We start from the raw sequence: 17,844 nt of genomic DNA on the forward strand, positions 1-17,844 counted from the left end.
AATTCCATTTACACAAATCATCAATTAACTTTCAGGATTTAGACGCAGAAATAGTCTAACTTAGGTATGCAAGAGGGGTTGGCAACCTTTACTATCAAAGGAGAATTTGGGCCACATTGTAGCCAAAAAACAAGAATCAAAAACGAGAATCAAACGCATATTTATCCTTTTTAATATATACTATTGAGGTCTGTACCATCAGGTGGCTTTGACGTGCAATTCAGTTGGTGAAATATTCACTTTCTCCTTTGACTCAATGTGTGACGAGCAAGAGGCAGGTCTGACTGCGAAACCACACCCTCAGTGTCACCAGCTAATAGGCAGGTGATTGACAAATTACCCTCCTCTCTTTCTTTCCTTACTAAATATAAAGTCTTGAGCAGTCAGTCAAGTTCAAAAGAGACCCATTCAGCTGCTGTGTGACCTTTTCTTTTTCACAGGTCGTCATTAGCTGCCTGACAGCGACACATCCAATCACAGAGTAACAGAGCATCCCTCCGGCTTATCCACCACGGCACCAACACTGCGTCAAGTTCAAGGACTGTGTGCTCGTATTTGGCTTATCTCCACCTCTCACAGTAACACTGCTATCCAACTCCCAGTGTGAGAAGGCATCATCAGTTTTAATTTGCCCATCTTTATATTCATCGAATGGTCTGAACTGGTGAAAGAGATCTAACATAAAGAGACCTCCATCGGAACTTTAAATTTAAAACCAAAGCTTTTAATACCACAAGGAAAACAAAATTAAGCTCCCTCTGTAATAATAAAACAACTTTGAGCTTTTCTTCAATAAAGCAAAAAAGGTGATCTCAGGTCAAGCACTGCAAAAGCAGTCCGTCTCCTGAGCTCTGTCTTACACATGTGTTTATCTGCTGCTTTTGTGTTTGCAGAGACATATTTCTCCTTTAATAATCCACCTTCCTGCGGCTGCTCTCCTGATGCTTTGGAGCATGCAAGAGCTCTTCATCTGGTCTCATTTTAAAAAGATAAAAGCCTCTCCAGCTAATAGCGCTGCACATTCTCAACAGGAGGGCAGCAACGATGCAATTATAAAGCCATATTTCCCTGTGTATCATCAGATCTGTTTTTGATGACACCATTTGGATATTAAGCCTGCAGGTGTGTCACCTCGATGTTGAGTTTTTGAGCGGGCAAAATGTGGGGGCAATCCCTGATTAAGACACGCATCCAACCTACTGCTCTGTGCTGACTTAATCCACTGTCATTTTCATTACCTGCAACACGCAGAGCTGCTGCCCTTAACAAGACGGTGAAAAAAGCTGAAAGCAAACATCACTGAGCTTTCTCGACATGTGAATCAAGCGCATAGACTTAAAATTAGAACAGCAGAACCAACTTACATTAATGCTGGGGAAGCTGGCAGAAAAGGATCTAATGTACGACTCTCACAGGGAAGTCATTAAACTGAACTTCATGTTTCCACATGAGCATAAATATACAATAAGATACACAAGAGACGATGTAAATTAATAATAAACTAAGGTTGTGTTAGGAAATGGAACTGACGGGGAGCAGGTGGTTATCAGTGAAGTTTTTTTGTTTTTTTTTCTTTTACAATTATGGCGCGTTCCCCACCCTCGATTGGCCGGGAGTCACCATTCTGGGAGGAGCACTCTTGGCTGAGCACAAAGGCCACTGACACAGATTCAAGATGGAAGCGGGTCAGTCGGAAATAGAGCAGAAGCAACAAGACCATGCCGGAGAAATCCCTTCCAGCAGCTGGAGAAGTAGAAACACAAGCTTGCAAAACACAAAGATGATCCGTCACAGTCGTGAACCGAGACGCCTGGATTCATCGTGACACAGAGCATTTAAGATGATTCTGATACCATTAAGAATTTAAAAAACCTTGCAATTATAAAGATTTATTAATTCATGACAGAGCAGCAAGAGCAGACCCAGATATTTTAAAATCAGGGTGTTGAAAGGGTCTTTTACACACGAATCAGTATGCACCAGGAATATCAATCAAACACCAGCTGAAGAAGCAGAGCTGGTGATACTTTAAAGGCCATTGGTGAAAATTACTTTCATTTAACTTGCTGACTTATTTCTCAATTAGCCATCTGTTCTCTAAAATGACAAAGGAACTGTGATCATTTACTGTATAAATAAGCTGTTATAATTGAGCACAACTCAACACGACATCTTCAAACGCATCAAATCTGGGACATAAAGCAAAGGCTTATGACAGCTAAGATCAAGGACTGACTAAAACCTAATGAGCAAAGCTCTACATGGGCTAACACCAACCTAACATGCATGTCTTCAGACTGTGTGAGGAAGAGAAACTAGACAGGCATGTGGAGAACAAGCAAACTCCAGCTCCAGCTCCCTTTTTAAAATAAATTGCATAAAAGCAGTGAAGCTTTAGTGCACTGGATGTAAATTTGCATGCAGTTACTACACTGTGGAGTCTTCATTATCCTTAGAATCAAATCCAAATCACTGAGAACTTGTTGCTCAGACTATAAAAGGATCTGCTAAACAATGTTTTATTATTTACTAAAATCTCTACTAACCCGAGGCAGTTAATTCTAAAAGACTGTGACATCCTCTCTCCCCTTATCCCGTCATCTGACTGTGTCACACATTCATCTGTTCACTCGTTTTCTCACAGACGCTATGAGACTCAGAAGCAGGGAGCGCCACAGGTCACTGGCCTTGGATTCCCCGCCTGCCGGGGCTCTCTGCTCTGCTGTGACTCAAAGCAAGCCCCTCATCACGACAGCAGCCTTGTCTCAGCTCGCCGCCCCCAGCTGTTGACATGGGAGGGGAAGAAGGATCATCTGGACTCTTTGCCCTGGGCCATTTTGACGCAGAGAAAAGAGTCTGTTTCTCAGCGGAAGCAAGAATCTTGCTGGACAATGGTCATATTTTTCTGAAGGACTGGAAGCTCACTGGAACGGACGCGCCAAAAAACCCGCCAAATCGCAAAACAGCCATTAATGAAACATCCTTTTAGCTTTCGGTAAACTTCTTAAGACTAAAGGATGTGTTAACTGTAAGAGTCCTAATGTTAATTTTTCCTAAAAGTTCAACTAATGTCTGACATTTAGAAAGTCTAGTTAAATAATCACCAAAATATTTGCGATTATAATTTCTGCCATCGTCACGCAGTCGTAATGTGTGAGAAATACTGGGATCAAATTTCTTTTGTGAAAAGAATAAAGGAACACTCATGTGTTTGACTCTCAGCTCTCTCAGTCTGTGACGTCAGACTAACACATCAGTGAGGAGAAAACAGCTCAAACGTTGCTCATTGCCAGTAACATGCCAGAGTAAACACAAACAGAGGGCCTCGTGCTGCAGTGCAATCCTCACAGACCGGTCCAGATGTGTAGAGCATCGCTGGCTGCAGTCTCACATCTGTCCTGAGAGTGAAGGCAACATTTGTCAAAGAGATTTTAATTCTTCATATTATTTGATGAAATCAAAACTATGTGATATTTGTGTCTGATAGGACTTTCAGATGTGTCATGTTGGGTGATTATAAACACATAAATCTGTGATTAAGAACATTCACAGCTTTACGCCTTCACCAGTGTAGGTGCCAGGTATAAACAAACAACAGCATCTGAAAACTGTGTGTGAGATAACAGCTGTACAGGCTGTAATGGTCTCCATCTTTTCATCTGTCACTTTCCCTCATGCAGTCCAGAAATAAAGAGGGAGGCTATCATCAAGGTTGAGATGGTTTGGACATGTGCAGAGGAAATATAGTGGACAAAGGATGTTGGATATGGAGCTGCCAGGCAGAGGGAAAGGAGGAAAACTTGGATGATGTGAAGGAGGGCATGCAGAGGGTCGTTGTGACAGAGGAAGATGTTAGTGAGAGTGAGTTGGAGACAGATGATTCTCACTGATTCACCCTTTAAGAGAGATGCTGAAAGAAAAAGAAAGCTGCACCAAGTTTGCATGATATGTTTTTCTTATTCTAAACTGGCAATTTTTGTGATTTGTGATTTCCACATCACGTTGGCATTTAAACCTGTTTAAATAACAGATTTAAACACAAAAATTGAAGTTTGATCCATCATTCGTCCAATCAATCCACTGCCTTAAATGTCCAAACCATTTCACCCTCGCTTCTCTAAAATGTACAAAAGCAACCTGTTTTGGTCTTTGAAACTAATTACCCACCTCATAGCATCTTCAACAAAGAAAGAAAGAACAAACTGGTCTCCTCATGTCAGTAGTCCACAAACCAGAACATTCTGTGACAGTGGTTACGTACATCTTTTGTATACAGTCTATGTATGCATTTCAGGTTAGGCTACTTTTCTTGCAAGTGTGAAAACAGCACATTAAAGTGGAAGAAGAAGAACCTGACTGTCTGCAGTTTTTGCTCCACTAGCTAATCCATTAATAAGTCATCCAACCTTGAGCTGGGAAACCGAGAAGGCAGCCAAGTGTCAGAGATAATACTTCAAAACTTATTTCCTGCATGATTTTACACGTGTGGGAGGCAGGAATGAATCACGCAAGTCCCAAATGTAAAAAAGACCCGATTTCCCTGCTGCTTCCTCCCAGTCATCCACCTCCAGGGTTGTTACATAACACAGCATACTGTAGCTCCGCTTTTAGCTCCACAAAAGAGCCGTTTGAATGGTGTCTGAAAACACTGTTACAGGCTTCAGCGCCTGCGAGAACATACGTTTACTTTACTTCTTTCAGCATCTCTTCTAGTCATTTAAACATCCTGGGCAGCAGATAAAAGACTCTCCACGCACTGTAAACTGGAGGACGGCTCACTTATGAGAACATCTCTCTACAGCAGGAAAGGAAAATCTGAAAACATGTGCAGCATAAAAAGGGGAGGAGGTACATTTTCACTCCATATCGGCAGATAGGAGATAACTTTATCCACCCATTCATGACCCAGTGAGGCTTCTCCGAGCTCTGAATAATGAGGACGGTGGCTGTTTAACATGCAGCTTGTCTCGCTGTGGCCTCGCCGCACTGCTTTGCATATGAAACGAGGAGGGAGAAGGTCGTGATGTGCCTTCCTCCGGCTCCAGATGGGAGTCATTAAGGTGCTGCTGCCAAGTCGGGAAGTCTTTGATTTGGAAGCAGAGATTTTATCTCAGGGAGCAAACAGTAAAGTTCAGTGAAGTATATTCACTGTAGTAGACTTTTAAGGTACTTTAAATGAGAATTTCCATTTCAGAAGGAAGTGCTGCACATTTATCAGAGAGATTTTGCAATAAGCTTTTAAATCACAGCATACTCTATGGCAAAGAATCCCCGTTATTACAGCTGAGGCCCATAACAATAAAATGTATTTATTTATTTAAGCAGATTAGATAGGATTACACAAAAGTTGAAGAAGTTAGTCTGTGCAACTATTTGGTTTTTAACTACCCATCCTCTTTTTGCACCTTTTTCTATAGTCTGACTTCACATTTTTGAAAATCTAGCACAAAAGAAAATCAGATCACATCATGTTCCTGCATCATGTCCCACATAGCCTTGTTACATACGAGCAACAGAAATTCAACAAGTTGCATTCATTAAAAAATCTGCAAGAGACAAACTAACTCTGCAGGATTAAAATATACCCAGTACCTAACTTTTGACTGCATTTGCCTGATTTCAACTTGCACTGTTTTTACTTTGATGCACTGGTACTTCATCTCTGAGTATGTCTAAGTATCTTTCAGCACTGCACTGGAGGGGGAAATGACCCTGATTCCCCTCCCCATCTGACCGGCTCTTGACTCTGTTGGAAGCACAGGACCAGGTTTAGATGTGGGTGTAGAAAATTCCTTACTTATTTATGTAACCTTTGGAGGACCCCTGTCAGGGGCTTTGGCATAGTCTGTGTGGAAACCTTCAGTTTCCTCTGATCCAGGGATCCCCTACACAATCAGACAGTCTATTCGATCATTTACCTGATTGCTGTAGTGAACGTTTGCTGCTTTTCCTTCTCTTATAAGAAAATTAAACTATTTCAGACCAGTAATCAGCTAATCAGAACATAAATGGGAAGGAGCTCATTCATTATGGAAATCAGTACAGATGATGCCAGGCTCTTGATTAATTCTCGAAAGCTTCGCAGTATTTCCCCTAAAAATATTTAATTGCTTCAGGGGCGGGATAATGATATCTTAGATGTCAAATGGATGCTAATGAATTGAAAACTGGCGCTGTGAGCTCAGATATCAGGAGCTTCAGAGTCAGCCCATGTGACAACTCATGTGGCTGCGTTGCTCATCGTTATCATCGTGCTTACTGTAAGAAACGATGCTGGAAAAAATGCGCACAGTCTGAATGACGCTCCAAACTGGGATTGTAATCTAGCATGTACCAAATAAAAGTGCTGATCACTGTGACAAACCAGCGTGGCGCATTTTAATCTGAGAAAACACATGTTAAGATTTAGGGGGGAAACACCAGCAAATATGGATAGAATTAATGCGTTCAACAGTTCAAGGAGACATTTAGGATACTGAGTTCTCTGCTCTCACCTAAACCGGGGGGAATCTTTAATGCAGTCCTCAAAATCCACCGTCATCTTGGACTGGATTGGAGTTTTCCACGAGGTTAAAACACGGATTTCATCTCCTGGGAGGATTAAAGTAGAGATGCAAGTTAGTCCACAGCGATCCTGTCTGCGTCTCCTGCTCCTGCAGCAGACCGTAGCTCGCTGACTCGCTCAGTCCTGCTCTGCTGATCCTGAGCCGCTTCACTCAGTACTAAACCCGTTGATGCCTTCAGTGGCTCCTCACAAACTCGGATTTTAGAGCTTCAAGGTGCTGAAAAACACAGTCACGCGGTTTTCATATAGAACGAGTGCTTTAATTTAAACTTGGGGTACTACTTAAATATAAAATATTATTATTATTATTATTATTATTATTATTATTATCATTATTATCAAATATAATAATAATAAGAATAATTAGTAAAATTAGTAGTTGTAGAAGCGGAGGGAATGTTTCAACCAACATTGAAAGGAGGAAGGGCAATGATTTGTTCTTATCTCCTAATTTTGATTTGCTTACATACAACTGGCAACAAAAAAATGAACAAAAAAATATCTTTTCTTCAGTTTCAGTTGTTTTCAGTGGCAGAAATAGGCTTCCATAAATTGCTAATTGTGGAAATTATAAGTCATCATTCTCATGCAAGTCATATCTGGTAACCACTATGCATATTTATTGAATTATATTTATATTATTATCTTAAATTCAGAAAGTCACATGAATCCAAACAGATAAATGTAGCAGATTCAAAAGTGAAATATTTGCTGATAGAAGAAATTTAAAAAATTAAAATAAAGAAATTCAAATGTAATCACATGGTGCAGCACTAGAGGAAATGCACAGTACTTTCCACCACTGTGAATAGTTGCAGCTTTTAATTATTTTTCAGATTTTCTGTAATCTAAAAATAAAATTCTATGTAAATGAGAACTTATAGCTACAGAGGTGAGACTGACTCAGCATCACCGATCTACAGCATCATATTCATGTAACAATGAATTCTTTTACTTGGTCTTCTCACTTTAGGTAACATAAAGTCCTGTAGTGCAAAATTCTTTATTAGGTTTTAGTAGCAATATTTGCTGCTAAGCTCAGTTTTCACAAAAATTCAGTATCAGTTCAATTGCAAACTGTTGATGCAGTAAAATATCTACACAGAACTGTTTTCCATGAAAGAAGAAGCCTCAAGGCTATTAGGTCTGAACACCATGCAATAGCTCTGAAGTTCATCATATCACAGTCAGAGGTTTATAGTAGATAGTAACAACACTGTTAATTTAAGGAAGTAGCATTACCAAAATGTAGGTACAAATTTTTATGTAAATCAAAATAATGGTTTCATGACTGAAAAAAATAACCACCAGAGTTTTGTAGAGAATAACAGATTGTCTAAGGAGATGTACCCAATTTCCAAGTATATGTTTTTCTTTTCTTTCTTTCTTTCTTTCTTTCTTTCTTTCTTTCTTTCTTTCTTTCTTTCTTTCAATATCAAAATGTAAATGTTACAGTAAATTTGAAGTTTTGACAGCTGTACAATATTGTTTCAACAGCAATTCGTAACAGCTTTACTATGTTCGGTGTAACTTGAAAGCAACATCGCTGACGTCACATTCCAACTTGAATTGAATGAACTAGACAACAATACACCGGCCAAAAAGATTGCAACATTTTCATTATATTTATATTAAAATTTAACAAAAAAGGAAAAACGGAAAAAAAAGAAACATTGAAATATGTAGGTAACTGTAGTACCTAATAACAATGATAATGTTCATCTTAATCCAGTTCTTAAATTTCCACAAAATCCCAAATGTTGGGATACTTTTAAACACTATCTAACAAAACTAGCTTAAGTAAAGCAAAATAGAACATGAGAAAACAAAATAGCTTAAAAAAAATTAAAACAATTACAAAAAAGAAAGGAGTTAATTTTTTTAAAAACAATCTTTAATTAAATAATTACAAATATAAAGTAAAATGTATTCAAACAGGAGTTCAGTAATTCAAATCTAAAGAAAATATGATAAAGATAAACATAAGTTAAAAATACATAATAATAATAATAATAATAATAATAATGATGATGATGATAATAATGATGGTAATAAAGAGCTCAGTAAGTAAAAAATATAAATAACATAAACTAAAAATAAAAAACATACATAGTGAAGTAAAATAGATCATTAAATAATAAAGGAAAATAAAACAGAACATATCTGCGTTACTAACTGTAGTGCAGAAAAAGTGCACAGCAAATGTTAGATGACATTACAGTGGATATTACAGTGCAATGGAATGTAAAGTCTTGTGGCCAGTGCAATAAATAAAAATAAAAGAAGATTTTTTAAAAACTGATAGTCCTGTGTTATATGTATATTCATCAGAGAATTGGGATGAAAGTATTTTTATATTCTCTGGTGAGCAGATGGTGAATAAGCAAACGCCCACAGTAGGTTTGGTTATAATTTCTCTTAACTTCCACACTTTTGATGAATTATGGTTTGTTTTCATATCAACTAATCATATTTTGTCAAAGCTGCAAAATCTATATCATGTAAATTCAAAAGAGCACTTTACAATGGCCTTTAATCCTGTATCCCACAACTTCGTTTTTCCCATGCAGCTCTTAAATGACTCTCTGTTAAGTACTTCCACTTCCTAAGCAAGCCTATTATAAATGCACAGGAAATGGGAAAGCTTGGAGAAAGAGCGCCTGTTTGGGATTTCTCTGCAGGTTTTCACTAAGCACCATTGTTCCTCCTATCCTGGCTTTAAAAAGGCTGCCGCTCAGGCCATGAATGGAGATGATCTCACTCTTGGGAAGAAATGGCATCATCTTTTAGCAGGAATGACAGAGACATCAGCCTTTGAAAAATATTTAATACTTTCATTGGCTGGTCTTCAAGCACTTTGGTTCAGAATGAAATACTACTGTATGCATTGCCATGAACTTCAGAACAGACATTTATATTCTCCATATAAAGAATCCTACTGCTTTTGGCAGTCCACTGCCTATTCATGTGTTATAATCATGACATTACCATTTTTATTGATTGAGTAAATCACATGCATGAAGCCCCCACCCCCCACCCCCAAACAAAGAATATATATATATATATATATACATATATATATGATGGTCCTTGACTTTCCAGCTAGAAGCATGTGTTTCCATTTATCTTGTGGAAAATCTGCTCTATAAAAACTATGTAAAGATGTAACAATAGTCACATTCCCCACACTGACTGGTGACTCTTTGACTTTTTGTTTAGTAAGACAAGTAATTAATTGAATGAACTTTTACCTCAAATTTTTCTCATCATTGGACTGGTACCACAGTTTTAAAGATATTCGTGGTCATCTCAACAGGTGATCCAGGTGATATATATAAAATATGTATTTTTTTTGCCCCCCCCCCCCCCCCCCCTTTTTTTTCTTTGCCCTTCATCACTATTCCTCTTCCCCGCTGTCTTTGTTTCCCTCCCTCCCCCCGTCATGTCTGTCCCGTCTGTAACAACTGAAAATAAAATAAATAAATTTAAAAAATAGATAAAAAAAAACTAGTTTGTCCAATATTTTAAAAAATAGATATCTAAAAGGACATTTAGCTGCACGTCACATAGCAGGAACATGCATTTAGCCATGTAGACATAGTCAAGATGACCTGCTGAGGTCTGAACTGAGCATCAGAATGGGGAAGAAAGGTGATTTGAGTGCCTTTGAACATGGCATTGTTGTTGTTTCTTTTGCCTTGTAAATTTTGAATTTTTACTTTTTATGTAAAGCTTACTTCGTCCATCATGCTTATGAATATGATTATTGATTTTATCTTCTACTTCAGCTTGAGTAAAGAAGATTTCATGGTTCACGAAAGTCCTCATCAACTTTGTCTCAGTTTTCTCAGTCTTTGCCTTACCCCCGAGCTCCTTTTACTAATCTGAGATCAAAGCACTCCCCTCCTTCTGAAGCTGTTGAGTCAGCAGTTGGCTGATCCCAAAATGCAGACTGCTGGAGAAACTTAACAGCAAACTTGGTAGCACACATATTTTCTAGACTGTTCTGGGTTTTATTATAACATCACACGATCTTGGTAGGTGATGCATATGAGCACAGGCTTTCCTTTGAAAAAGTGTGATGAAGTAATAAGTACAAATTTAGGAAAATATGCTTATTAAAGTTCTGTACTAGCTGGATGAGAGGATATCCCTATTAAATGTTATTAAATATTAAGTAATAGCAGCAGGTGCTTAGCCTCAGCTCAGTTTCCTTAAGGTCAAACACAGAAAACAAACTGAACACGTATGAGGGATTTTGTATGGGAATCAAAAATGCACCTAGATGGTAGCAGTTGGTTGGTTTCTCTCTTAGTGCCACCATGAAGTTCAGATTTTGTTAAGGTTCATCACTGAAATTAATTAAAATGTTCACGCTGCACCATTATTAGATTCAATTTTAAATTTGTTGTGTATTTTACAATAGCTTATACAATAAATTAAATAATGAACATTATGATGACCATGATAACTCAGACTCTAAGTTTTTATATTTACATTTTTTTAAAGCTTTTTCATGTTTAGTACATATACTTTTGTGCAACCAAGTGCAACCACAATTGTGTGTTGCACTCGAGGCCAAGTTATCTTCTTTGGTTTCTTAGTGTTTTAGCTCATTAGCTAGGTAGTATGAGTAAATGTACACCACTAAAGAATGTATTTATTTATTTATTTTGTTGTCCATTGGTGAAATATTTGATTAGGTACCCAAAAATTTCAACTTACTGAGAAGTAACTCAAAAATTAAAGATACATGGCAAGTTAAAATTTTGACATAAACTAGCAGAGATTTTGAGATTTTCAGTACCTTTTTTAAGTAGTAGAAACAAACATCCATACATCTACTACCATCATCAAGACAAACTTATTTAGATTATCTATAGAATACTAACCTACATTGGACATTAATTGTGACTACCTGCTAAATATTAACATGCTAGGACGTTTATGTTAGCAAACCATGTTTTCTAAGATATAACCTTGTATTGAAACAGTGGTTGGGAGACTGTTTTCTATATCTTTACACTAAAGCTCAATACCTATCAGTACTTAATTCTAATTTTAGATATTAAACAACTTAGACATCTTCTTATGGTGCAACCTCAAAATCAAAGGCTAATTTCGCATATGCTAATTAACAAATTTATCCTCACTCACTGAACTTTAGCAATGAGCACAGTGATATTATCTTAAATATTTATATATTGTTTTAGTTAGCATGCTAACTTGGTCAGAAGCTGTCCTGAATTAAAAATGAATTCATATTAAAGGGGAAAAAACGAATAGAAATCAGTAAAAGTGATAATGGCATGGTCTTCAGAACTGACAGTTTGCTAACCAAGCATGCTAACATTAGCTGACTTAGCACACCACTGTTTTTATATAAATATAGTGACTTCAGGTTCCAAAGAAACTCTAACATAGTGACTGTGCAGAAATGTTGCTTATGTCCCTGTTTTATATAGAGTTGAAGAATTTGTCATCATATTTTCTCATCATTATTTCTTTGTGCAATGCACCAGTACCACTGGCATCAAAGTATGCCAAGAGCATGATGCTACTGCCACCATGTCTGACAGCTGGTAAAGTGTCCTTAGGTTTGAAACCTCCAACATTATTCCTCCAAGCATGCTTCTTGTCTGGGCCAGATAGCTCAGTCTTGTTCTCACTGTAAAGCTTTACTACGGAAAGTACTTGCCACAAATTTAGTTGTCCTTAAAGGTGTTGATTTTGGCCTAACTTTTTGGTCAGACCTTGGCAAAGTGGTGACACATCTCGATGTTAGGATCTGCATGTGGCAGGGCGTGGTCTGTGGCGCCACTGTGGGGAGGCTGACACACCTAAGCGGCATCAACAATTACGCCTCACCTGCATTTAAGAAGATTGAACACGGAGTCCTGTTGCTGTTGTTGTTGTTGGTGTGTGACTGACAGCTGAAAAACTGTGGCCAAGTACTGTTGAAACAGCAACCAAACCGATCTGAATAAGCTATAATCTTATGAAACCTTCATAACCCAAAAAACAAGAGCAATAAAACCTCTAAAACCTTTAAAATAGGGCAAAGGCACCAAATTTTGCCCCGCAGTTGTCCAAGCTATTTTCATCAGACGTGACTCTCTTCATGTTTTTTTCTGTCCCACTGAAACTACATGGTTCTAACCATTATTTTCCACAGGTCTTGTTAGCCCCAGATAAAATGAGCAGGGACAACACCAGGATGCCCGCAGCGGTGAGCTTTCAATGGCTGTACCTTTATATTTTAATTAGAGTTATGAAAGTGGTATTGACCTTAATCTAAGATAAGTGCATTTTCCAAAATGTCAAACTCTTCTTTTATGATTTGGATGATGAGATTTATGGGCAGATTACAAGCCATCATATCAGTAGTAGACTCTTCATGTTTCATCTCCCGTTGCCAACTCTGTGTGGCATGTACCAGGAGCAGGGATGAGTCCTGCCTCTGTGCAGGGAGGCAGGGAGCCGTCGGCTCCCATTTTTGCTTCCATCGCAGACTCGCTCTTTGCAGACATAAGCACCACTGCGGCATCTCCAGGAGAGACATGTGGGTCTCTGGGATGCTGACCTACTTTTTCTCCCCTTTTTTGGTCTGCTGGAGAGAGTCTCTCTGCTGAGCACACAGCTTGTAACACTACAGATGAGACATGTACAAATGCCGCATGGATGTTTTGTATTATGCATGCATATCTTCTCAGCGCACTTACTTAAAATTTTAAATTCATTTTAATCTTGCACTAGAAATGCTGTGCTCATACTAATTGCGTACTGGCATGATGTATAATACAGTATTTGTGTGTTACTGTCATCTGGCTTCTTTATCCAGCGTAAAAAGAAAGAGGTTAAAACTGAAATTTTGCAGTTTGATATTTTAGGCAAAATGTCGACATTTTCTTCAAATTAGACATAAAGATTGATAGTATGCTTACATTTGTATGTTGAAAAAAAGCCAGAAAATATGATAAAAAAAAATCAGTGGCTGCCCCTGAAATATTACCCAGAGAGCCAATCAGCAGCTGAATTGTAAAACATGTTATTGTGGTGGTGAGTTCTGCTGTATTTTTGACCTTTCCGTAAGTCATCGTATGTATTGTGAATTATCGTGGCATTTTTTTAGTGTTGTCATCAGATGAGCACAGACATAGATTGTGTTAACGCTCAGGATCGAGCTTTTAATAAAGCTGTGAAACTAAAACCTTGGAGGAAAATACAACCCTCTTAAGTCTCATTTAACGCAATGTCAGCAAAACCTTTTAGGCATGTTTTTATCTGACTTGACAGGTGATTTCATATATACAGTTGTTATGTCCCAGTGAGCACTGAACTTACAGGGAAGGCAGATATGTGACATATGACCTTTGTGAGTTTGAGGTGCTCTTTGCCAGAAGCTGTTTACAGTCACTCTGAGATCACTGCTGACTTATTTAACAGTCCTGCCAATGCACATTAACCCGGGAACTTGACATCTCATCCCGAGTGCTTCTCTCTGTCACCTCTAGCTGTGAGACACCTCCCTGCATGTGTTCAAATCCATCGCTGTTGTTCAGGTAAAATACCACGGAAGATATTCTGAATTTTCTTTATATTTAGACTGTTCTCTATTAAGTTCACGATGACCTATAAATGTGGATCATTTACAACCCACTCAAGAATTATATTACAAATTTGTGGACACGAACAGGACAAAGCCAAAGATTCGTCTACGACACTCTTCAATGCAGCACATTGGGCAAATATAGATACTAAATATGAATAGATATAAAATACAATGAAGTCCAACAATGTTCAAGATAAACCCTGATTACATTGTGATGTTTCTGTACTTAAAGGCCACTTTAAATTTAGTCTTATTCCTATTCACGGCATGGTCTACAGCTTTTGTTGGGTCATTTTGAGCTTTCTGTTGGGACTGCTTAGTTCATAGTTCTAGTTTCTCTAGACTCTGTTTAGATTTAACTTCATGCTACTTCTGTAAACCAGTTGTAGGGGGATGCGAATTAGTCACTTGATTCGTTGATGTTTCTTAACATACTCCAGAGAACATTAAAAATGAACTAAAGCTATCACAAGACCGATTAAAAAAATAGGTAAGACTCTCTACATAAAAAGATGTTTATGAATTGTTTTAAAGTGGACATGAAAAACTACATTACTAATCTCTGGCTCTCTTCCACAGCATGTCTTTATCCTGTCTTCCTTCTCTCACCCCAACTGGTCAGGCAGATGGCCCCGCCCCTCTCTGAGCCTGGTTCTGCCGGAGGTTTCTTCCTGTCAAAAAGGAGTTTTTCCTTCCCACTGTCGCAAAAGTGCTTGCTCATTAGGGGTCATATGATTTTTGGGTTATTCTCTGTATGTATTATTGTAGGGTCTACCTTACAATACAAAGTGCCTTGAGGTGACTTTTGTTGTGATTTGGCGCTATATAAATAAAACTGAATTGAACTGAATGTACTAATGACTAATTTACACCACGGAGCTCAGCTCTCAAAAATTGATTGTCACGATCCTGGGTCTTAGGACCCAGTGTTTTGAGTTTTGGTTCATTTTGATGTTTTTAGTATGTTAAGCTCATCAGGTCTCCTATGTTCATTTGCTTATTAGTTCCCCCTTGTGTTTTCTACCCATGTTAAGTCTCCCCTGCCCTTCATGTCTCTCTGTGCCCCCTCTGTTCTGTTTATGGTGTGTCTTTGCATGTTTGAGTTTCTTGTTTTCTGTCACCCTGCATTGTGCATTATGTTCTCATGGTTGGTCTTTTGTTACTCCCTCTAGTCTAGTCTCTTGTGTTCAAAGCTGAGTATTTCCCTCTGTGTATTTTGGTTCTTAGACCTCTGCCTTATGGTTTATCTCTGTGTTTCTTAGTTGCTGTCTCCACTGTGTCAAGTTCGCGTCTCTGTGTGATACTTCCTGTTTTACTTTGAAGGTCCATGCCTCATGTGAGTGTTTCTAGTTTTGCGTCTCTGTCTCGTCCAGTCCTGATTTCTCCCAGCTGTGCCCTCCTTCTGTGTCTCATTCCCTCGTTATCCCTCTGTGTATTTAAGCCCTGTGTTTCTCTTTGTCAGTGTCGTAGTCTCCCTCATGCTGTGTGTGATTCTCCCCGTGGTTCCTGGTATACTTTATGTTTAGCTTTCCCAGTTTAGTTCAGTGTTGTTTTTGTGTTTCACCTTTTGCCAGCATTAAAGCTGTGTTTTTGAGTTTACGTTTTGTCTCCGTGAGTTTGCGTTTGGGTCCTTCTCCTGCCTGCCACACAGCCGAACCATGACACTGATATGGATGTGATACTGTTCATGTTGCTGGATTTAGGAAATAAGTGCTTAAAATTAAAGTTTTAAGAACATGTTTAGCTCCATCTTCTGTCAGGACAGAACATGACATCGTGGGTTGGTTGTGGTCAGTAGACTTATATTAGTTTGTTAGCTGACTAGTAACAGAAAATAAGGACACTAAAACTAAAAATCACTCTAAGGGGATCACTTTTGTATTCAATTCAATTTTATTTATATAGTACCAAATCACAACAGTCACCTCAATGCGCTTTATATTGTACAGTAGATCCTACAATAATAGATACAGAGAAAAACCCACCAATTATATGACCACCAATGAGCAAGCACTTTGGCAACAGTGGGAAGGAAAAACTCCCTTTTAACAGGAAGAAACCTCCGGCTCAGGCAGAACCATCTGCTGTGACCAGTTGGGGTGATATAACCAAAGTTGAAATGGGGTGGTACATTCCTGTAATACCAATATATATCATAAGATGGTGCAGTGAGTCAAAGTAACCTTTATTTAACCACATACATGATTAAGAGCAGTTTGGGTATAGGTTCAAAATTAAATATTAGAAGTTAAAAGAACAGCAGCAAACACCTGGAAACAGTTAAATACACCCACTGGTAAAACACTGCCTTCTGCTGGTGAAGGTTTGAGTGGCGTTTTGCAGAGGGCGATTACAAAAAGTACCTTTAAGATCATAGCATACTCAAAAACAGAGTTTCAGTGAGTAATTAGACGATTTGACCTTGGTTCTATTGCATGTTAATCGTCTTAGGGTAAGCCTAATTGCTTAAGGAATCGCAGGCTTTACAGTGCAAAGCCCTTTAGTTCTGCAGCTTTTCATCTACTGCAGTCTGTTGTTCCTGTCAGTGATTCCCCGTGAGGGAGAGAGTGACAGGATATCATTACAAGAGGAGAAGGTGAGTGTTGGGTCAGGGATGGAACTTTAAACAAAGGAAAATACTCTTCAGGAAGTCTGTTTCACTGAGTCAGCTGGACTTAAGTCAGGTATTCCGAGCAATCCACATCATCACCACAAAGTATGAGGCCATCAGGGACTGGGTCATCCAGAGTCACACGGGTCAAACACTGTCATATACGTCATCTCAGCAGAAAAGCTGACCTCTTTAGAAAAAATAATTATTGCACTAGAGCTTGGGTCACTAGGTAGCCATTTCATGTTTTCCCTGTGCCCATATGGTTCCTCTTCAGGTCTTCCTGTTTCCTACCACAATACGAAGACATGCAAATCATGTTAATAAGATGTGCACATGCACAGTTATGTCTCTCTACGTTGGTCCTATGATGGGCCAACAATCTGTCCCTACACCTTACTTCACCCCAAAGCCAGCTGAGAGGCAACTTGGTCATCTGATCATAGAATCAACAGTCTTATTTTAAATCCAGAGGTGAACATTTTTTCTTGTGCTAGACTTGTGTAGAATCATTGAATTAAAGCTAAAAGTCTTGATTGCTGAGATCCACTGTGGTGCTCTACAGAGGCAGTATTACAGAAATTATGTTATTAAAAGCCTCAAAGCCTAGCCGCTGTTTTAAAGTGTCCTTTTGATTTTGAATTGCTGTATGCCACTAAACTTTCTTCAACTTATCAGCATAAAATCAGAAATCCTATTGTTCAATCCCACAAACCGTATTAATATCACTGAGAGTTCTCTTGGCCCCTTGTCTACTAATGCAAAGCTCATTGCCAAAAACACAGGAGTTCAATTTGGTTAACTTTGAACCACAATAAATACATTAATAAAACCAATGTTTTCAAACTCAAAACTAGAGAAAGTCATTCCAACATTTATTTTCTCAAGACCTAATTACAGCAGCTCCCTCGTCTTTGGCATGAATGAAAAATATCTCTCTCCTCCATCTGGTTCAGAAAGCAGCAGCTCAGCTGCAAACTGATTTTTGGAGACAGTGTCAGTAGGTTTCAGAGTTGCAGTCTTACACGCTTCTCTGCAGCTTCTCTCCTCCTGCTA

The 17,844-nt window shown here is 38.5% G+C and overlaps 1 protein-coding gene across 2 annotated transcripts in view; it reads right to left on the reverse strand.

Moving 5' to 3' along the window:
• Positions 1-6,700, reverse strand: part of acap3a (ArfGAP with coiled-coil, ankyrin repeat and PH domains 3a) — a 70,173-nt gene extending 63,473 nt beyond the window's left edge. For both annotated transcript variants that reach the window (XM_082518918.1, XM_082518917.1), the window contains exon 1: positions 6,495-6,700. In XM_082518918.1, coding sequence (XP_082375044.1) covers positions 6,495-6,541 — 47 coding nt within the window. In that variant the 5' untranslated portion in view covers positions 6,542-6,700. The remainder of the gene's footprint in view (positions 1-6,494) is intronic.
• Between the last annotated feature and the right edge of the window lie 11,144 nt (positions 6,701-17,844).

The sequence above is a fragment of the Aulonocara stuartgranti genome (genome assembly GCF_965226115.1).
Source record: "Aulonocara stuartgranti genome assembly, chromosome: 20".
Classification (NCBI taxonomy): Eukaryota; Metazoa; Chordata; class Actinopteri; order Cichliformes; family Cichlidae; genus Aulonocara; species Aulonocara stuartgranti.